This window comes from Triplophysa dalaica, chromosome 17 (assembly GCF_015846415.1).
Source record: "Triplophysa dalaica isolate WHDGS20190420 chromosome 17, ASM1584641v1, whole genome shotgun sequence".
Lineage (NCBI taxonomy): Eukaryota > Metazoa > Chordata > Actinopteri > Cypriniformes > Nemacheilidae > Triplophysa > Triplophysa dalaica.
Genome location: NC_079558.1, coordinates 20,477,981 through 20,501,430, shown reverse-complemented (window position 1 = coordinate 20,501,430; position 23,450 = coordinate 20,477,981). Strand labels below are relative to the sequence as shown.

Genomic DNA, 23,450 nt, shown 5'->3' with positions numbered 1-23,450 from the left:
AAATACCTGTTGAATCAGGTTCAGTGCTGGGTTGAGTTTGACTTTGGCGTCAGATTAAATGTCATTTTGTCTGAATTCCCTAAAATGCACTTTGCATGTTTGTCATTTTTGTCAGTAATTGCTTTGACGGATCCTATCATAACACCCAAGGAGAAGCGAATATTCTGAAAGATCCTAAATTAATACTAGATTTTTTTTATTCCACGGTTGTTTGGAAATTGGAGGTCTTGGAGAGTTTTTAGGGGATTTTAAGAATAAGCCTTTAATTTCACTGTGGTGGCACCTCTATACATCATTCACTACTAAACACAGGTGATAGGATTGAGATCTTTGGATTTGAGTGAATCTTGAGTAACAGGTATGAATTAAATAGCAAATAATCTGATGTATTTAGTCCGTTGTTCTCAGGGTGCTCTTGTTTCAGTTATGTAAGTTTGAATTTTTGTATGTGATTCTTTTTCTTACAAATATTTTTTTAATTTGCTTTTGTATAACTTATTCTTTATATTGTATGTCTGTGCTGTAAATGCCTCACATCAAGCATTTCAGTGTACCAGTTTGTCACTAACATCTATAAAGGAACAAGAAACCTGAATTCCACCCTGTTTTCCCTACAGGGGGCAGACGAGAGCTGAAGTGATATAATGAACACATATTTGCTGCCCCCTGCTGGCAGAAGCCCTGCTGTCGTCTCACTCTTAATATTTGAAAGAAAATATTCACAAATCCAGAAGGGACAACTCGTGTTCCTAATGCGAACAATGCCGTCATATGCCGTCATATGCCGATTATTTCCTATATTATCATTTGTTATGTAATATAATTTTACTAGTGAATTAAATTACAACAGTGCAGGCAACTTTTTCCTCTTTCGTTTAAAAGAGTATTAATTATTAACTGATAATAATGAAATTATAAACTTTATAATCTACATATTTCACTCTAAGACGTACAGGCAGTGGGCAATTAGCTCTGAAAATATGAAAAACATTTCTTATTTAAACATATTTATTATTGTTATTACTTATTGCGTAATATGTACACAGTATTTGTAGCTCATGTCTAAAATGTACATTTGGTTGTAAATAAAAAAATGACAAAGAGGCAATGAGATTTTTATCTTATTTAAATTAGACTGTTTCATAAATAGTTTAACGTCTACATGTTTTTAAAACTGCAATATTATAAGAGAAATGTATTAAATTGTTTTTGTCTAGAAGTCCTAACAGAAAGTACAATGTACTGTTATAATCATTATAACATTACAAACAATTTTTTGTCTTCTAAGTAGAAAAGCAAAAGACAAATGGCATTTATGAAATATAATATTGAATGCTGTTTTGCTTTATGCTGTAGGCCTACAATAAAACAAACCTTTCTAGATAGATATAAGTATATTGATATATTTATCACAAACTTTTCAAACAAAGCATCTCAGGGCATACTTGATTTGATACTTTTCTATCAAACTTAATTACACATCTTTTCAAGTACTTTTTGGGGTCAATGTATATAGGCTACATCATACATATAAATAAATCAATAAATGAATTATTTGTCATAGCAAACAAAGGTAATGTGGCTATTTTAAAGTGAAGGGCAAAATGAGTGAAATACATCAGGAATGTTATTAATTTAGAACAGCATGATGTCTTTGGGCGCATCTTCTGTGGGTTTCTCCTGCTGTTGGCGTCGTGTGAACGCAGCGTGTGCGTAAAGATAGACAATCAGGATTGAGAGCAGTTTAGTTGCGATGTACGGTATCAGAAGATAGAACCCAACCTGAAGTACTGGCTTTTCATGCTTCAACTTTACTTGATCATTGTCGGCTAACACCAACTGTTGAAACATCTGAACCGCAAAGACGTTCAAGACATACAGAATCAGTGCCAGGGATGCCGCGCATGCTGGATGAGAGAAGAAAGAGAGTGAACACAATTTAGTTGAATGAATCTGTCATATGAGGTTCAAAAGTCAGAGGCCCCATTTCTTAATTAAATCTGGAAATAACCAGGATTTGGAAATGTATTAAAAACAAATTGAAATTGTCAAAATGTGACAATTTACACATCATAAATCGAACATCTGCAAATTTGTGACATTGACTGAGAACTTCTTTGTGCATTTATTTGATATATTTTTGCATTGTTTTGACTAGGGTTCCCTGGAAAAAGAGATTGGTGTGTCTTAATGGTACCTTCCAGGCTGAATAATCAATAGTATTTATTTATTTATTTTAATAAATATTTCATGTAACTTAAAATTTGATTTTAATTGAAGATTTTCTTTGAAATTGTTATACATTGTAAAACAGAAGGGATTTTACTCCAGTTTATGCAGAAAATACAGTAAACTCAATATAACCTCACCACTGAATCCACTGCATGTGTACAGCCCTATTGGTCCCATATATGTCTCATATGGATTACTGAAGCTGTTGTAGAGTGCGACCAGAATACTGACTGCAGACCCCAAAATAGCAAAAGCCAACAGCCCTACCACTAGACCATGCAGTGCGATCGAAGCACCACCCATTTTTGCCAGACGCTTAAACACTGAAAATCAAACAGAAAAAGAGAAGAACATCCTGTGCTGATACAGTATTGGCAAAAATAACATTTACAGTACAACGTGGATTTTATAATAAAACGACATGACATGTAATACATTTAAGCAACATAACCTGTGATGTCATTTTCAGGCCAAGCCTTAAAAAGTCCAAAGATTACTTTAGTGAGTTTTTAACTCTTGGTGTTTGGTGTTTATTTATTATTTTTCATGGGTCTATTTATATTAATGTAATATATTCGGTGAGAGCAAAACACCTCCAGACCTTTCGGATGCCTTTAGGGGTCTCTCTAAAATTTTGTTATTTTTGTTGTTATGTCATTGCTTTAAAAACATACTGAACATTTAATAAACATTTCCCCAAAAACTGCATTCACTTTAGGATTCATTTATTATATCCAATTATATATTTATTGTTAAGTCATTTGACGTTTTTATGAAGTCAGCTCCCCTACTTTTCACACAAACGCAGTACATCACATATTCTATGGACATTTCACTAGTTTCACAAAGGTTTGACAACCAGAAAGAAAAAAAGAGACAGAAATACCTTATGTTTTCATTTGTACACTGTCACACAAAACCTCTTTTAAATTCAAATAACCGGCTCACCTTCAACACGTATTCCAAGCGTATCAAACCTGGGGCAGGAGATTTTTAACTCAGTGCCATTGAAAAGTCCAATTTCAAGTGCTGATGAACCATTGAAATTATCCGAAGTAGTTGGAGAGCAGTCCATGGTGGATTTGGCCCAGTCTGTAGACATCCCATAGCCCAGTAGAGCCACACCAGCTGCGCTGAAAAACGCGCTTGACAAGAAATGCACTAATTTCTGAACGGCTGGCATTTTTCGATGTCACCGGGTGTTTTTGAGGTCCTTGGCTCGGACGCTTTCCAATATATTTCCCACTGAAAATGTTTTTCGGTTGGCACACGGAAAAAGATCATTTGATTCCTGCTTGAGGCTGGGAAAAGAGCGCTCGAGAGGGGGTCTGGGGTTGAGGGAGTGGGGTAATAAACACTGCTGATATAAGCTGTACTTTGTTACTGATCTGAAACCAGTATCAGGTGTTTCCCTGTAACGGAAAAGGTTTGGTCATGGGTGGGAAGAGCTGAACTCAGATGAGCTCATGGTGAGATTCATCATCCAGGAGGGCAATAAAGCGATAAAGCAATCACGATGGCAGTCAGGGAGAGCTGTTTGTGTTGTCATGGTGTTTACATTGGAGATTAAAAAACCATAAAGAGACACGGGTTTGATCGGCCGAAAACAAGGGCAGTTCTCTTGGAGGGACAAGTGGGAATGTGTGGGGGCCCAACTTGATCTTATATTATAATTTGAGGCTTGTCAGGTTCTGTCAGGAACATATGTCAGAAAACATGTTTTAATTTTAAGCAAATGTTACTATATATAACCTAAATGCTTCATTTACATTTACATTCTCACTGACAAGAAGTGCAAAGTCCATTCTGTAGTGATAGCATTTTACCGGGGACATGACGTACACACACACACCTATGGGGAATGTTATTATAAACAGTTGTCACAATGATAGATCCCATCAAACATTAAACAAGGTAATATAAGGTACTGTGAAACATATCAAACAACTTTAGCCAACATTGAAATTACTAAATGAACTGTCAATATAGTTTTGAACAACAGATGGCGCTTGTCTTTAATATGTATTAGATTTTTATTTCATTTAAATAACGTTATTTGTCTTATGTTTTGTATTTTCCTGCTGTGTTTGTTGTTCTGCAATTGTCTTCAGATGATACTTTAATTACGTTAAGGCGCATTTTACAAACAAACCGCTGTGCCGAGCAGATGTTCTTAACTGACAGAAATAAGAGAGTAGAAATGCAACGTGCACGAACAACGTGTTCTCAAAATGGGCGGTGCTCAGTGGCCCGGAAGCTGTCTTGAATCGACGCGTTGTGGGTCAAAATAGTAATCGTCCTATTTTAACTATTTACTGCTCTATTATTTGTTTATTAAGATTCCTCAGTGTTATTATTGAAGTGTAAATAACGTGCAGTACACAGTTGAAAACAACGCAAAGGCAAACATGATCACGTAATACGTGTTACTTTTCTCAGCGCTTTTAGGATGCACCAATCACATTTGTGTCTGTGATTAGCCGCTACAGATTTATATATACTTTTTTGGATAGTTTTTAAAAACTTTATCGTTTTTATTTATATTAACTACTGTTCCTGTGAAATAATAAATGTAAACGATAATACATCGTGGTTCATACATATGTTAAGATAGTCACAAAACGTCTCTACGTTTGAGGCAACCTAACGGTCGAATCTGCTTTTGGGCCACTAAGCGCCCCGTAGAGGAACAAACTTCAAGTCTCGTCAACACAGGTACGGGCAAGGAATGTTGGATTTTCACGCTGCTCGCCTACAGTCTTTCGAATAATTTCAGAAATGATCGCCAGGCGGCTCCCAGCCCAAGGAGAGCCCCGGAGAACCGGGCGAGCCGCTGAAAGAGTCAATCCGCAGCTCTTCCCTCCTCAGACAGCAGCTATTCGCTCGCGCCCGGCCGCTACAGTCACGTTACTGGATAATAAACCTCCGTACGCCTGGAAAACACGCGTTTGTGTTTACGGTAAGGAATTTATCAACTCATTTCAACTAAATCTCTTGGGTTTTAAACACCGAAACTATAACCAGCACATGTGTAGGAATGTGTTGTTGATAGTACGCCGGAGGGGCGTAAATATGCGCGAGCCAGTGTGCGAGATACAACCGTGTATTCTTAAACATGATCGCGACTTCGTAATCGTTTTTACTCGTTCTTATATATTTACCACGTGCTGCTTATAATAAACGTATGGAGGATTGACCGTGTCGCATGCGGAGTAACTGTAATGTGGGTTAGTGGAGCGAGGAGATGGGTTCAGGGTGATGTAGGGCATCACCGTTCGGCTTCATCCCTGCAGATCTGCGAACGCGGAGGAGAGGAATGTCATGTATGCGGGTCCCCGGGAGCGAGCGTGGGTGTCTTTTAAAGCAGAATCAGAGGGGTTTGGGAATAAAGAACCAGGACCACAGCTAGAGACCCAACTAGAACCAGAACCACAGCAAGAGTCCGAGTAATAAAGCCTGTAGGGTTGGAAGTGTTGTAGTTGTGCTCTGTAGTGTCCCACACTATAGCATTGTAGATGTGCACGTTTTTAATAACAATTTTTATAGGCCCGGTTCCACAGACAGGCTTAAGGCTAGTCCTAGTCTAAAATGAATGGTTGAGCCGTCTTAACTGCAAATAACTTTTTCTGACGTATCCTAAAATATATTAGTGCCATTGTTTTGTTTCAGTATGCACACCAGTAATGTGTTTTTCTGAAGCATTTTTCTGAAAGTGACTTTAATACACCAGATGTTGAGTAATTTAGAGAAATGTATTTATTCGAAGACACCAGAACGCTTCTCTTATTTAAAAATCTTGCGAAGGAAGACACATTCTGTCTGCCTGTGGTTTTTGTACGCTTACATACAGAAGAGAAATTGCGTGTGTCAACAGATACGGACTAGTTGTCTTTTTGCTTTTGCAGAGAAGGGACAGAGAACAGTCAAAATGATCTTTGGTTTGAATCCATTGCATGTCACAGTGTTTGTAGAGTTTAACTTGTATTTAATCTTGGATTTAAAGAGATGCAGTAATGTCTTTTATATCCATAAAATAACTTTGTGAGTTTGCATTCAAAGTCTTGTGTTGTTGGGTAGAGCAAAATTGAATGGTTTTGTTGTGTATGGAGATGGGGTGCATTAGCATTATTCCATCTTCACTATTACGTACTCCTGCCATGTTGTGTGTTTTCATTGGTGTTACTGCGTTTGACACTTTCTCTTTGAAGCTTTTTTGGATTTATGTGGAGGTAATAGATGGAAGCTCGGACTAATTGGTCCAAAGACGTTGCAGAGTAGCAGATGAAACAGATGATGTATCGTGAGCTTGTCAGATCCGTCAGGGTCAGAAGAGGTCTGGCGCTTTGTAGAAAATGTGCGCAGCAAAACGATGAGGAAGAAAGTTGCTCATTAGTGAGAGCAAAGCTTGTTTGTTTCTACATGTTAGAAAATTAAGCCGCTCAGATAATTAAACAGGAAAGATGTTCTCTTCTCTAACACAAGGTTTAAAAAGTAAATACACACAAATGACCTCTTGGCCTTATGTAAATGACTATTCAATGTCGGATCCAGTGCATACGTTTCTAAAGTCTGCTAAAATGTTATTCTCTTTAATTGTTGACATCACAGGATGGCGGACACTTTTATCCAAAGCAACTTACAAGTAACATCACATATACCTTAATAAAAGACCCAACAATACTGTATTGAAAAAGCTGAAGTTGTACAGATGCTCGAGCAGATGTTAAACAGCAGACAAGTTGAGATGGAGAGAATCATTCTTCATAAAGAATTAAAGACGGCGTATCACACGCAGTCTCTGTCAATCTCATATTAATCTTGAGTGCCTATACAGTAGTATTGCATACGTCATATCTTCAAAGAGTATTGAGTTGGGCAAATTTATAAAAGATACATTTCTGGGAAACACACAAGCTGTTAGATGTGGGACTAGTGGGGAGAGTGGGATGGGACTAAAGCACGAGAAAGCAACACATCATCACATTAATCCCTTTTCTGTTTTGTACATTATGCACGGACACGCCGATTGCCAACAAAACACAGACGTATGACTTAGTTTGACTTACCGTGTGAAGTTCATGTTGTTACAGGGATCAAGAATTATAAAAAACTTTCCGAAACAAGTTGGAGTGCTGAGGGAGTGTATCAATTACCGAAATACTACGTAATACGTCCATGAGCATGAGAAGTCAGCACGTTTGACAGTGTAAGGATGTCAGAATGCATGACATGGCATGAGACCCGGTCTTTAAAGCAACAGGGAGCTGATTTGCTATACACTTGGTGTAAAGCACTGGAGAGAACTTGAACGTTGTTCAAGCATGAATTCATTTGAGCTTTACTCCAGCTCTCCTATTCTTTTATGTTCAAACGCAGGAAAGTAGAGACAGGCAGACGGGAAACGTCCTGTCGGGAAAAGCAGAAATGGGTTCTCGCTCTCTTTACTCTGTTTTTCTCTTATCAAACACCATTTGGATTCATATCCTACTTAAAAATGTCCATTATGAGCTGTCATGTTGTCTTTTTGGAGAGTTATTGTAAATATTGTGTGGTATGCCTTTGTAATTGGGACTCACGGAGATGTTTAAATAGTTGTTAAGGAATTAACGTATATAATTAGTTGTGGTTTTGCCTCTATAATGTTGTTGTATATGTTGATTTGTTAGTGATACTGAACGGTTGAGTCTTTTATGTTAAATTGGATCATGTTCAGCTGTAATCCATTCATCTCTTGCAAGTAGTCACAAGTAGCAAATTTCTTATGCTGCTGGCTATATCGATCGTGTTAACAGTTGACTCAAATTTTTGCCATATCATTGGAAATCCACTCTTGACAAACAATACTTTATGGTGTAGAAAACATTAGGCTGTATTTTATTTTCATAAATCTTTATGATATTCTGGTCTTTAAGTCGAATTTTAATGTGTCAAACTGTTGTCCAGAGGTTTTATTTATGACCCCAAGAAATAGTTTCAAAATGTTTGTCCTAAAAGCACAACTACTAGTTATCATTTATTTACTATATTCACATTGGCATTACAGTTAGGATGAAGAGTGCAGGGTAAAGATTCTCTTGCTACACATCTGTTGCCCATCCGCTGCGTGGGATTCAGGGCTGCGTGTTTGACAGGGTGTGGCAGCATTTGGTGAACGGTCTTGAGGTGCACGTAGCACGTGGTTGCATGATGGGCTCTCAATCTCAGCTGTACAAACACATCCTCAGAGCTGTACCTGCCGCCTGCATGAGCTTTCCCTGCGCTCCCCTCGCTCTCTGAGCCTGCCTCGACACGTCTGGAGATGAGAAGCGCACATCCGCAGAAGCAACGGTGAAGCAGAGGACACGCAAGAATTCCTGAAATATCTGAGCTGTGGAATCAGACGTGGTTTTAACGGTTAGTGGTGATTAGGTGAATCTTACGAAAGCTACATAGATTGTTTTGTTTTGGACTGTTGTGAGTCTGTGAGAAGGTTCTGTGATTGGCTGAGATGGCATGCGGAAGATCCTAGAAAACAGAAGGACTGAAATATTTTGGTTTGCGATAACAGAATGATTTTAATTCTTCAAATAGGTACATGTAGTCAAAGTTTTAGGTAGATGCAGATAGCAAAGAGACCAGTGAATTTTTAGCAGGGATTTGTGTTGTAGTGTTCAGAACTTGTTGAAGTCCTGAAGTAATGTTTTCATAGTCAGAAAGAATGTGAAATATGTTAATTAGTTATTTATATATTTTAATACAATACATTTTAAACAAGTTTTTTTTTGCAACAAAAAAAAACATTTGTATCGCATTGCAGTGTTAAGGAAGTAACATCTTACATTGCGTTTTTCTGTATATTGTGCAACATTGGGTTTGCTCATTGAAGTTTCAATTTCATTTCAAATGTTTGTTCTCAATATTTACAGAAAGAAAAAAATCACACAGAGATCCTTGAAAGGTCAGTCCTGTAGGAACACGCTGTTCAAAGGTTGTTCTTCTACACCTCTGGAGGTCTAGTGGAGGTCTAAGTTGTTTTATTGATGTATCAAGTCACGGTTGGATTGAAATATTTTTGATGTTTAGCGGCAAAAACATTAAGATCTGTATCGATCTCTAAAGAAACCGCACATGAGATAACTGGGGTCTGTTTCCCGGGAGAAACATCTAAGAAGCATGAGGTATTTGAAGTTTGGCGTCTGCTCTCCAGTGAATCTCATAGCTGTCTAGAAGAGACAATTTACAATTTTTTGTGGTTTTCTTTTTAAAACGTTACTTTTTTGTGGTTTTCTTTTTAAAACGTTACTTTTTTGTGGTTTTCTTTTTATGGCCGCATTGTTTCTGAAATGGGACAGGAAGTGATGTTAACGATTCTCCCAGGTTGCGTCTGCTAGTGAAGTGAGTGGACAGGAAGGAGCTCTGGATTGAATTTGTGCTGATGGAGGAAGAGCTGATAATGGCATATTATTATTACCCGCTGCCCAGAAATATAAAGAGCAGACAGTATGCATTTCCCAGCACATTTCTGCACTCTTCTGCTTTCTCTGACTTGATTACTTTGAGTTGATTTGAGCGCTTTTGACTTTCAGCACAACCTGAACTGAATTCAATATCAGTCATGTGGTTTTTATTATTGACCTGAATCTTCGGGGAGGAGGTGGGTCATGACCGAGATTTTGTAGTCATACAGATGAAATGTGTCTTCTTATTTTACTACTTTAGTTTAACAGACATTTCTACAGTCTTGCAGCCCTGCTTCACGTGTCTCGGTCTTGGGTCATAAATGTAACAGGTTTTTGCGAACAGACAGATTTCTCTGTGAGGATCTGTGCAGCCATCCCAACCTCTCTCCAGAGAGAGAGAAACAGACAGACAGACTGAAAGATGCAGGCTAGTTCTTTGAAATGTGATATCTGGATGACCTCACCTCTCCTGAAGAAGCATCCACTATATTTGTGTGTGTATCTTTGTGTTGTACAGCAAAAAATACCTATACATGTGTGCCCCAGTTGTGTGTGATGTTTTTGGGTGGAGCACACTATGACATCTTCTCTCCTGTTGTTTTTAAATGTAGCGGAACTCAAAGTAAATGTTACAAATTTCTCTCTGAATCAATGATGTAATGGCTCTTACTCTTACAGTTCACACCCACCTGTCTGTACACACACACACACACACTGTTACATACCAAGTGTGTGTGACAGTTAGTGTCTGTTAGAACTGCGAATGAATACATTTATTCTTCACATGTTTTCCTCTAGCCTCTTTAAAATCCACCAGAAATAATCGCGTGTCTTTTTCAGTTTCCGCTGTTGGTAAATTCGGATTTTATTCGCATGTGTTTTGATACTGTGAGAGAAATCATCCACTCTCCAACTCCCACTCGAAACTCAGCAGTTTCATCATTGCCGGACTTAAAAAATGAATTTGTTTACATAAATCATTCATAAGTTTTTAGCTATTAACTAATGTAGAAACCACTGCAATAGTCTCCAAGTTCTCCAAATAAAAAATACAGTTCACCCAAAAATGAAAATGATGTCATCATGTACTCGCCCTCAATTTGTTACAAATCTGTATAAATGTCTGATGAACACAAAGATAGATATTTGGAACAATGCTTGTAACCGTTAACAGTTCTTGACCACAGCTAGCATAGTACGAAATATTGCTGTATAAATTAGGGATGGGCATTTAAAGCAAAAATAATATTCGAAGATCGATGAGAACTATTCGAAAATGATTCGAAATTCGCAACCCTCCCAGCACACACTAACGGAGAGAGAGAGAACATTTACGCTTCAAATCAGTATGACGTCACACTGCTTTATGTATTATGGAATAGGCAATCTTACATCAAGCCATACATTAAGATAACGCGCTGAAACATTAATATATTAAAAACCGAATGACGGGACTTATTAACAGTACGTCGATCAGCATCAACCGCTCATAATGCTAGAACATTTCCTTGTAAAATATGAGCATGCACATTTATACCATCTAAAAAACTGTTTGATTAATCAGGACAATATATTAAAGCCATAAAGATTTTAGACCAGACTTAACACGCGTTAAAACATATTAACCGAGTGACGTCATTTATTAACAGTCCGGAACGACTTCATGAATAAACAGCTCTAAAGGCTTCAGTTTCTATTGTCATGATAAAGTTTCTCCAGTCTGGCAGTGATGGTTTAGACGAACAGTAAACTCGGGCTGAACAAACTCCATAAGATTTTTAAAACCCTCTCCTCCGACAAAGCCGATCTGAATCATATCATTAGTGATCATCTTAGTATTTAAAGCCGTTATTTGCTCCGCCCGTCTGGCATCCAAATGTTCTGACCATAAACTAGCACCTGACTGCTGACCTGTGGATGGACCTGCTGGGTGTTTCACCCTCAGATGAGTGTGCGTCGTTGTTGTTGATCCATGATAAACCAGCTTTACATTGCAGAGTTTGCACTGCACTTTATTCTTATTCATTTTATTAAAGGACCCCACACAGAACACATTTTTGATATCAATTTATCGTTTCCGTTATGTCACGCGGCTCTACAGTGTGCGTAACTTCGTCACCAATTCTTGTGGGAAAATGTTTTCCTCTCTTGATTGACAGCCTTTAGGGTTAAGGTGCGTCGTTATTGGCAGAGCCACCCTTTGGTTACAGAAACGCGTTACACGTGAAAACACGGCAAGTTTTTTAAGATCGCACACACTATTCGAAATTCGATAATTAAATAAACTATTCGAATATTCGAAATTCGTGACTCATCCCTAGTATAAATGTCTTCGTTCAGTTGAACATAAAAGAAGATATTTAAAGAATATATAGGAAAGCAAACAGTTCTGGGGCGTTTTTGACAACCATTGTATTTTGTTCTACTGTGGTATTCTTCCAAATATCTTCTCTGTGTTCATCAGAACAAAGACATTTATAGAGACGTGGAACAACTCGAGGGTGAGTAAATGATAACAGGATTTTTATTTTATGGTGAACTTTCTGTTTTAGAACATCTGCAACTAAATAGGCTTTCTATGTCTTTTTTCAGATCAGTTAAGGTGTTTTTGTAAAAGTACAGTTGACAGCATGCTCAGACTCGAAACCTATCTCTAATGCATGGAAATCTCAGCCTTACGGCTCTGAAACGATGAAACTCTTGCTTTTTTGCTCTCAGACCCAGCGGGTTTGTACAATTGAGACGGTTATCACACGAACACTGAGCTTCAGAAGGACTGTACTGTAGCCTTCAGAGCCATACAAAGAGGTTGTGTTGTAAAGCATTGAGAAAAACGCTGGGCAAAATCTTGGAGAAAACAAGTGTTTGCCTTGCCCTTGACTGGATGTACTGAGTTTGTTCAGTCAAGAGATTGAGAGAGACATGCCATGTATTTCTAATACTTCCAGCTGCCCGGGGGCAGTTTTAATGTGATGTGTTACACTTGAACGTGTTCACATCCAGTCTAATAATTCACAGTTCAAAGGACAAATCTTTCAGTGTTTGTGCCTGTCAGAACCGCTAAGAGCCCAGAATCTCTTTACTGACCTGAAGGCTGAACAATATTAAACCATTCCATACACAACTGATTAAGTTAAGTTCACATTTGTTTTCATTCGATTTATTCTTTTAATTGGAAATGCATAGTCAAATCGGCCCAGGCAGAAGTTTTTCTTTGCCTTTTTATGACCATATGTTATCTTGCATTAAACTCATTTAAATGGTTTCTTGATATTAGCAATGCAGTATCTTCCCTGAAGTTGTTTGTCTTTAGAATGTTGTTCATTATCATAATGTTTTTAGACTCCATAGCAAAGTGTTGAGTTCTGAAATGGCTTTTTTATGTTGGTGTGCGATGATTAATTTAGATGTTGCAGATGTCCTGCAGAATATTTGGGTTATTATTGTGGTTTTAATTCATGGAATATATGATCTTAAGAAATGCACATATAACTTCTGAAAAATGTTTTATTTGTGTAAGTGAAACTAGTTAAACATTAGGCTTTATCTTTTCGTGGTAACACAATCCTTCCTTTGCTTTTTCCAATATCTCTAAAAAGATCTTAACATAAACTCTGGTACAGTAAACATGATCCCTCCCTCTGTATGATAATTATAATGACATGAGATTTTTCGGTGAGGATTTATCCCTGTGTACTGGTTTCTATAGGAGTTACAGATGTTGTTGTTTTTTAATCTGAACGTGACCACTTGCTGATAAGATGTCGACCATTTACAATTATGCATTCGGGAGACGACTATCCAAAGGAACTTCTAATGCGTTTCAAAGTATACTATAGTTAAGTACATCAAAACATGTGCTCCCTGAGAATCGAACCTATGACCCTCGGGTTGCTAATGGTTATATGTTAATTTTTTTATCTTTATAAAGTAATAATTCCAAGGTAGCAACGAAGGCGTACATGAATAGTTGACAAAAACAGCTGCGAAACACCATTTTCAAACAATTTCAAAGTGTTTTTTTATTTACTATTTAAAGGTATGTGTTAACGAACATTTTTTATTTTCTTTTTTTATGTAAACTTCAAACAATATTTCTTCCAAATTTCTAATAAAAATATTGTTTCTATTTGCATTTATTATAGAAAATGAAAACTGGTGAAACGGGTCAAAATAAAAGAAAATATGCTGTGTATTTTTTCCCACCTCAAATACTGCAAAGAAAACAAGTTCAAATGAACTTTTAAGCAATACAACAGTCATATTTCTGCATTCATTTAGGAAAATTTCTGTAATTGTATCACAGTTTTCATGTGTCTTGTGATGCAGTCAGTCTTTCACATTGCTGCTGGATGGCTTTGTCACTCCTGAGGTTTGATTTTGTTGAAATTCTACAGACGCTACACTGAATTTTACACAATAGACATGCAAATTATTTCAAAATTTGGAATGGTCTCTTAATTTCAACTTCAAGAACCACCAATAAGGGTTAAATCATGCATTCCTGACGTCAACAAGATGATGGTCAGCGGGGTCCACCTACACTCTTATGAAACACTCTTCCAGATGTGTTTTTGAAGTCAATGTGTTTTCATTTCTTTTTTTATACCCAAGGTCATTTCTGTTGAATTGTTGTTACATTTGACACTAGTAAGATGTCATTTCCGCATCTGAGATTGTTAAGAAAACCCACGGGGTGTGTCTCCTTCAGGCCTCCTGAAATACCGTCATTACTTTAACAACAGTTTGAGGTGTAATTTCAGCCCTACTAAATGAGGCCACACAAGTGGAGTTGTTGCTTATTGTTCCTCAGCACAGCGTTGAGCTGATTGAAGTGGATGTTGCTGTTCATTTCAGACCAATCCGGTTTCCCACAAATAGAGATGAATAGTTGGAACCCAGAGGTGCGGCTGCCAGATTTGATTCCCACCAGATGAAGAAGAATGGTAATAGTGGGTTTTATTTGCGTGGGTTCAGCACAGCGCGTCTCAGTGCTGAAGTCAGCCAGCACTCCCCACAGAGAAAGTAAAATCACAAATCGTTTCATGAAGATAGAAATGAGATTGAGCGCAGAATAAATGGAGGCTATTGCTTAAATCTCCCTAAATTGTAATTCCCAGGAGGAGACAAATCTGAAAAGAAACTTGTCTTAAACTAGGGATACACAATAAATTATCGGCCATATTTGTATAGGCCAGATAAATGGTTATTTTAAATGTTATCGGTATCGATAATACAATTTTGGGCGATATATTTTAGCCGATAAATTGTATATAATTTCTTCTGGTTAAAGTACAGTACTGTTTTTCTGACGTGATCATACACACTGCTACTAGCAAAACATTGTTGATGTAGTAAGTAGATATGTGTAAATGTGAAAATTATAGAATCAAAAGCATATTGTTTGAAGACGACTGCTGTCTGAATGCTTTCTCTTGAGACCTGTTAGAATTGTGGCTATTGACAACACCTTTCTGGGATACTCTGGGAGAACATCTTTATTTGTTTATTTAATAAACATGCGAGAAAAGATAAAAAGTTAATTAATCTTGAATTAGTGTAAAGTAGGATTGGTACATGATTTTCAGGGAGAAAAAGTCCCAGTCACAGAAAATGTTAAATTAATATTTAGGTACAGTATATCGGACAATATATCGGTTATCGGCTTCCAATGTTCAAGAAGTATCGGAAATCGATATCGGCCAAAATTTACACATCGGTTCATCCCTATCTAAAACTTGATCGGTTTTCATAGCATAAGGGAATCATATTTTTATCATACAATGGCTTGACCTGACAGAATTTGCTATTTATAGATCTCCTATCAATGTTAGTTTAAAATCTCATTCACAATTAATACATCGACATGATAAAACTGTAGATTGTTTTTGTTGATGATTGTTCTGTCTTGTTGTCTCTGGTACCATTTAGGCTTGTTTTTATAGGCAGCCATCTATAATGCTCTAGACACATTGGGTTGAACCCAGTCACTTCTTTCTTCACAGGTATTGATCTGCTCTTGAATAAACACTCTGCAACTGAACTGGCATGCAAAATTAAAGCCATTATAATTCAATTCGCCCTTGTCATAGAAGGAAAGATTCATAGTAAATCTGTGGTTTGAAAACATCTCGGTTCTTCCTCTCTGATTGAGCAGACGGCTTTTAGAGATGTTAAAAACCTTTCAGATTGATTTCATTTCGAAGCAGACCAGCGGCCCAAGATGAAGATCATTGATCCATTTAGTGCCATTTTACCCTCCCGAAGCATTTCATACAGGATGTTTCCGAAGTGTGATTGTTAGTTTAGTAGACTCTGACTATAATGTCACATTATTTGTACTTATTTTGCACTTATTTGAGTGTTTGCTGCACAGTGTGACACAGATATATTTGGAGTCAAATATATATTATTATAATTATTTAAGCATTGATTTTATTTTCATGATTGATTTTAGAACTGGTTGTTGAAAACAAGGTTAAACTGTCGTAGTCTTAGATTAATTCCGATCTAATTTTCATCTCTTTAACACCCCATCAGCACAAATGTTGACCCAGTGATGAGTGTCCTCTTCTGTTTCTGCTGTCCGTGCACTTGTTGGCAGTCATTGGCAAAAAAATCAAATCAGGCACAATTGACTTTTGACCCTGATTTGCATTATAATTCATTACAGGTCCAATAGACCTAATGCTGGCTGATCCAAGCAGAGATAAATTAACACTTTGGTCCCTCACCGGTGTAAATCTACTTTCTAAAGAACTACACGGACTTGCTGGTTATGCTAACCATTCGAATCTTGCACCTTCTGGTATTGCCATTCTCATTTGTAGCCTTTTCATTGGCTAAGGTGAAATAATGATCATTTCATCAATACATTGGTGACACTTGAAATTCGAGTGGCTGTTTGCCAATCAATGATATAGAGTGAAACCGAACGTTTATTGAACACAGTTCATTGAACCCTAAAGACAGACAATGATCCTCTAACTGAGGTTATGAAGTGTTCAAGATCTCCACCCAGACTCTTGATATTCCAACTAGAATCATTTACAGCATTTCTGTTGACTTTCAACTCGTGGCCTTTTGAAGCTTTTTGAAATGACTTTCTGTCACCTCTGCACAGGCCAGTGGATCAGCCGCCCATCCCAATGCATCGGAAGCTGTTGTTTTGCTCCTTCTCCTAAAACATGAGCTCATGTATACACGAACATAAAGACAGCTCAGCTGTGTGTCAGTGTTTGTTTACATCCGGAATTTGAAGCAGGAAGAGAGGGTGGTCCAAAAACGGGTGGGTCAATGCTTACAATCACATTACATCAGAGTCTGTTTCTGTTGCATGGCCAAAAGGCCAAGTACTCAGGATAAGACGCCTCCTTCTCAGCTCAACGGACGATAACAGTTTTTCAGCGTGATTTCGCATTATTAGTTCATTTAGCTGAAGTTGTGAGGCCCTGTTTTGTTATGACTTGCAGGTATTAAGTAAAACAAATTTTACAGTTGCACTAAATAGATTTTTAATAGCAGGGCTTATATTGAATTACAGATGCCAGTGTGAAACCACTTGAAGTTCTTTTGACTTTATCACATTTCAGTAATTCTCACTATTAACAAACCATTAACTACGACTTTCCCCAATAAACTCTTAATTTGTTACTTATTAATAGTTAGTAAGGTTGTTATTAGGTTAAGGGGTTAGGCAGGATTAAGGATGTAGAGTATGGTCAGGCAGAATACGAGCATTATAAGTACTAATAAACAGCCAATATGCCAATAATAGGCATGTTAATAACAGTAGTTAACGGTGGGGTGGTTGATTTGGAAAGGTTCTAACTTTACCCTACTTTACCCCACCCTAACTTTGCTACTTGTCGGTTCCGCAGAAAAGTTGATTGTTGATGATTGTCCGCCATTCTCCCTACATTGACAAAGCGGTCGTGAGCGCGCTGATGACGTATGATGTCGGTGTGAACAGGGTGCGCAGTGGTATGCAAAATACGTCGGCTGAATTTGTACACATGACCAGTCACAGCATTCGGCCAGAATGTTTTGATTGGGCGAATGTATTTTGGTCCTACGCCTTTCACAGACGATATATAATTATACAAATATTATTTGACCACTGTACTTCTTGATTGCTATCAGGATGAAAGAGATTTCCAACCAACATGACAAATATTTTTTTCTGGACAGGATCACCCATCATGCCTTTAATAATGAGAAACTGAGAATTTTCCCCTATACTGAAGTGTTACCGACTTTATTTGAATGTGTGGGTTAAAACAGCAATAGTTTGTTAGACCAGACCATGTCCACAACAGCTTTGGGTTATTTGTGTGTTGTGTTCAAGTACATGCACAATATGAACAGAATTGCTAACTCTGGTAACAGCGCGTTCCAGCCTTTGACATGTGAGAAGAGAAGAAAGAAAAAACCTGCTTCTGGAGTATTTGCTGCATTTTAATTGGCTGTTAGTTGGTTGCAGTGCTATTAGGAAAGGGTTTCACTAAAACATCTAATAAGCTGAAGAGAAAAACATCAGAAGTGATTAAATGAATTAATGGATGGATGGAAACAGGCAGATTAAATTACACAAGAAGATGTTTATGTTAAAAGGCATAAAGGGCCTATTCTGACATCGAAATGGGTTTGTTCCAGAATAGGAAATGCCACAGTGCCCTATGTTTACACTTTTTCTGAGGAACAGGTTTTACTTTGCGTACACACACACATACATACACACGCACTAACACACACTCTATGAATTGTTTTATTCCAATAAGAAAGGCTGACCCTCCATCAGAGTTATTTCAGAATAATAGAACACATTTGTACATTACATTAATTCAATTTGTTGTCATATTAACAGTACACTGTACAATTCTATTATATCATATATCATATCATAAATCTTATCATATAATATGTCACATCACATATCACAACACACTGTGCAGGTTTATATAGTTGTATAATTTAATATAAATTGCACTATATCGTGTTATATTATATTGTATTATATCAGCCGCTGATTGGTGGTCGTGATGTCATAATCTACAGCATTGCTTCTGGTTCAGTGGGATTGGACTGATAAATGAGATCTCTTGTTTTCCGCCTGCATCTCCTCTAATCTTTGTTGACCATGTCAGGAATGTAAGTCCTATTGTTTTGGCTGCTTCTGTCAGTGCAACGCAACAAAAATCCTCATTGTTTCTGGCGTTTTCCCGTGACTGTCGTCAGAGCAGACTCAGGATTTCCATAATCCCGCTCCTGCATAAATGAATGCCTAATCCATTTTTGAACCCCACTTTTGTCTTAGAAAGGCGGACACTTGACTGAGACATGCTCAGAGAATATGCTGAAATCTGAAATGAATTATACCTATTTGTTTTTATCAGTCTTTATAAATACTAATACATTTATTTTGATTGTGTTAATATGTGAATTCAAGATACATCAAGATTCATTTCCAGCGTTTCGACCACATTGCGTCTCTCTTTGCATTCACCTGTTGTGTGATAGACAATTGGAGCGCAGAACAGGAGTTTATGTTTGTGTTAACAGGCTTTTGTGAGTATTTGTGAGTGGCCTGTTGCACAAAAGGAAAAATAATGTAAATTATAATTGGGACTAAATAGGACAAAAGAATTGTGTCATCCACATCAATTTATAAATGAGGAAGGATTTAACTCTCTTGTAGTATTCAATTCTATTCATTATTTACACAAGAAATACAGTGTGTGCAATAATGTTAGTGTTAAGCTTACTTAACCAAAGCTTACTGGCATCAGCACTCGGTGATATACTTACAGAAGCCTAAACCTTTTCTGAGATAAAGATGAAGCGAATGGCCGTTTTGATCCCACATGTAAATTGCTTTCGTGGAATAATCCAGCACATCACGCCCGAAACACCACACGCAGGCAGCTCGGGACATTTTAGTACTGTAGTACACTGCAGTGGTTCTGAAGGTTTACTAAAGTTAATGGAAATGTGGAACACGGTCAAATCAAGCGTATAATAAACATGCAGACGAGCGGTTGAAGAATGCAATTATCTCGTGTTTCGATTGAATGCTTGCATTTGCATGCGGTGCTGCTTGACTGCACACCGCTGGATTTCAACTTCGGCCGTCTTTCAGAACACACCATCAGATAAACTTCGGACCGGATCTGATGGAGGAAGTGTAGTTCCAGGATGAAGGAAATATGAACAGAACAAAAACAAGCATCGGCTGGAGGAAAACGTTTATCCAGTTTGAGATTTTGAAGTCAGGGTAAAGAATGAACAAACGAAAGTGTTATGTTAATAGTGTAATGGTTTAAAGATGCAGTTTGTTACTTTTTTGCTGTGAAATATCCAAAAACCACTAGGCCAGTGTTATCTATTTTGTTTATATGAGTACTTTCAGTCATTTTAACCAGTGACAAGGGCCGTGTTTGGCAGTTGCCTGTCAATGGCATAATATCCACGTTACCAAAGACACTAGATGGAAAGCCTTCAACCTTCAGCTGAATGTAGGAAAGGAGAATAGAGGCCGTTATGTGATTGGCTGAGGTGCCTCACATGATCTGTGAGCCGTTACACTTCTTCAAACCTTGCACCTCCCTAATAACACAGTCTGTGGCGTTACCCTCGGTTAGATTAGTTTGTAGCGTCTATCAAGCATCTCTCTTGTTTTGCGCAGTCGTTATGGAGCACAATTATTCTTTACTGTTTGCAGCTGGTTCTGTCAACAAAGATATTTTTACTGGATTGAGATGCTGATCTTGCATGATTTTACTAGACAGGTGAGCAACTGTTTAGATTCCTTTAATGACAGAAAACGTATGAATATTATATAGATCAAGGTTGGTCTTATTGTTTGAATGTCTTTTTCTTAATTTTGCATGAGTGTCATGTATATATTGACTGAACAAGCAGTAATCACTTTTTATATCATCGGACTAAACGGTAATAAATACATTTTATTGACTGTAATGAATACAAGCACGGCATCAGACGCAACATTATAAAACTTTTTTTATTTAAATCAGCCATAAACGTGATTTCTCATTCACGTCTGATTGATTATTAGTGGTGGAGTTGAAGACATTATTCCACGCAACTTCATAGCATCATCAAGCTAGCCATTGTTCTTATTTTTGACCGTATCTGTTTTGAATGTGCGCCCTCTAGCGGTGGATTTTTACAAACTGCGCCTTTAACTCGTATCTCTTGGGCTTTAAAAATGAAATCTGGGTCTTGTTTACAAAAACAGTCCAAAATATTGGTTTTATTACCTGAGGTGTTTTTTGGACCTTGACGTCTGTGTTGCTTGCTAATGCAGGGATTCGTAAGATGTGGTAGTTGTAGGGCTGTCAAACAATTAATCCAGAATTAAAATTAGTTATTGCATAATATATATCTGTTTACTGTGCATATTTTTTATTTTTTATTTATTATAAAACACATAGACATACACGCATATATACCAGAAAAATATATTTTCAAAAATAATAAGAAAAAAAATAATAAGAAATAAATCTCAATATTTCCTAAATAAATATACAGTTCGTTTTGAAACTTTGTCGAAACAATTAGACGGTGGCGGGGCATTATACTCTAATGCCCTGTTCATGCATGCCCCTGGCTCCGCACGGCGAGACTCCGCTGATCCAGGCTGGGTTTTCCTGATTGGACGAGGCGTTTGTGAGTAATAAATGGCAAACATGTCCCTTGCGCGATCGCGTTCAGGACTGGGGGTGCCTCTGGTCGCTTGATCACGTTCCGATGAAAGGAAATGATTGGAATGATTGAATCACAAACTGGACTCATTGTCAATCAAAATGACGGTTGGCCTTCAGAACATCCTTCACTGGTATAAAAAATCGGTCAATGACGGAGAATTTTCACTTAACGCAACCACTGTAGGGGTTCGGAGTACTCAAGTGTTGTTATAATTTGCGAATGTGCGATGTTAAAGGGCAGCAATTATGCTTTGCCATTTGCGTTGCTATGCTGCAAGTGAACACGTATGGGTCAAGACCCGTTCAGTAGAGTATACAGGTCTGTTTCCGGTCGCCATGCCAACCAGCTAAGCAAGAGATTACCACTTAACAGTTATAGACCCCCACTGAGATGAGAGGGGGTGATAGAGAGGTGTGTAGAAATAGAGAGAGACAGAGAGAGAGAGAGAGAGAGAGAGAGATTGATAAAGCTGATAACTGTACATGTGGTGCAAGTGTGCATGCACACAATACTTTTGCATGTTTCCCACAATACATGTTTAAAGAACATATGTAATAAAACAGACTAAAATGAATCATTGGTCAAAAGCAACATGAGGTTGACTAAATAATGGCATTGTTTTAATTTACATAAGTTGTTGGTCACACTTTATTTAAAGGTCCAATTCTCTGTATTGATAAATCATTAACCATGACTTTTGCCTTAGCAAACTTCTAATTTGTTGCTTATTAATAGTTAGTAAGGTAGTTTTTAGGTTGAGGTATTAGGTAGGATTAGGGCAGCATAATATTGTTATGTTGAATATGTGTTTTATAAGTACTAATAAACAGCCAATATGCTAAAAATAGGCATCTATTAAGCAACTAGTTAATAGTGAGAATTGCTCCCTATACTAAAGTGTTACCAAATTGTTCTGTGAAGACATTAGAGGAGGTTTAAGGCCGTGTTGTCTGTTATTAAGGAAGGCACAGCGCTTAAGAAGGTTGCTTCTCTTCATGTCTCTTCTCGCCTCTTCTCCTCTTCCCCTCCTCTCATTCCTGGCAGTTAACCACATGCAGCTGCGCCGGGAAAGTTTTTTTGGGATAAAACCAGAACAAAACTGTGGTTATTTCCAGCACCTTTATTCACATTGACCGTGCAACATTATTTGGAATTTGTTTAAATATGTGTCCATATAAACTAGTTTACCCATTTATTGTAAACCAGCGACGGATATTAGCCCTTACACGTAGTTAGACCAAAACATTTTGGTTAAATACTGTAGTTTAATATGTACCTTACAGTGTCCCTTCCTGTTCTCATCACAGAACCAAGACGTAGCCACGGCAACCGGTCCGTCTCCATGAGTCTTTCGCATGTGATTATGCGTACGGCATGGCTATTGTCCTGATGACACACTCTGTAGGAAACCGATATTTGGGAAGAAGACAAACACATTTTCACAAAGGCATTTTATTATTTTTATTAATTTCTTTCTCTCAAGTTTCTTTGCATGTGGTTGGTGGTTTACATGTGTGAAAACTGTTTTCTCAGCATAGCTAATTTTATAAGTTCTTCTGTTTGACCACAAACGCTTGCTCAGATACAGGAAGTGATGGCATGAGTCTCCTTTCCTTCCGTTTTTGATCAATGAGTCAACTTCGACAATGACTGATGATTTGAGAACAGGCTTTTACTCTCCTTGTAACGCTTGGAGATGTGTTTTCTTGTGGTCACTGTGGATCACACAGTCCATGTTTGTGTGATCTTTATGTAAATAAACTGCAACTTGCTGTACAGCTTATGATGTGCTGTTATGGCAAATAACGGTGCACATAAACACTTTTCACACTTACATTGTACATATTCTGTCTATAAGCATCTGTCTGCCTCTGCGTGAGACTTAGTTTGCTTCAGCGGTCTCAGAATTGATCTCCAAAGAATGCTTATATCTTAATACTATAGACCAGGGGTACTCAAACTTTTCAGCCCGCGACCCCCAAAATAACAGTGCCAGTGACTCGAGACGAGAATCGGGACCCCACTATCCTTGGAGGTGGTTAAAGTATACAA

The 23,450-nt window shown here is 37.7% G+C and overlaps 2 protein-coding genes across 3 annotated transcripts in view; one reads left to right on the top strand and one right to left on the bottom strand.

The window, feature by feature from the left end:
- Positions 1–1,508: 1,508 nt before the first annotated feature.
- On the bottom strand, positions 1,509–3,451 carry LOC130439346 (clarin-3). Its single transcript, XM_056771939.1, has 3 exons — positions 3,181–3,451; positions 2,370–2,555; positions 1,509–1,907 (listed from the first exon to the last, which is right to left on the bottom strand). The coding sequence occupies exons 1-3, from the start codon at positions 3,413–3,415 to the stop codon at positions 1,636–1,638; spliced, it is 693 nt and encodes a 230-aa protein (XP_056627917.1). The 5' UTR covers positions 3,416–3,451; the 3' UTR covers positions 1,509–1,635.
- Positions 3,452–4,589: 1,138 nt separating this feature from the next.
- The window catches only part of ptprea (protein tyrosine phosphatase receptor type Ea), a 58,328-nt gene continuing 39,467 nt past the window's right edge, over positions 4,590–23,450 (top strand). The window contains exon 1 of one of the 2 annotated variants that reach the window (XM_056771402.1): positions 4,590–5,191. The gene's annotated coding sequence lies outside the window, so the exon portion shown is untranslated. Of the gene's footprint in view, positions 5,192–8,532; positions 8,626–23,450 lie in introns of those variants that run through there. The other variant, XM_056771404.1, reaches the window with a different exon arrangement.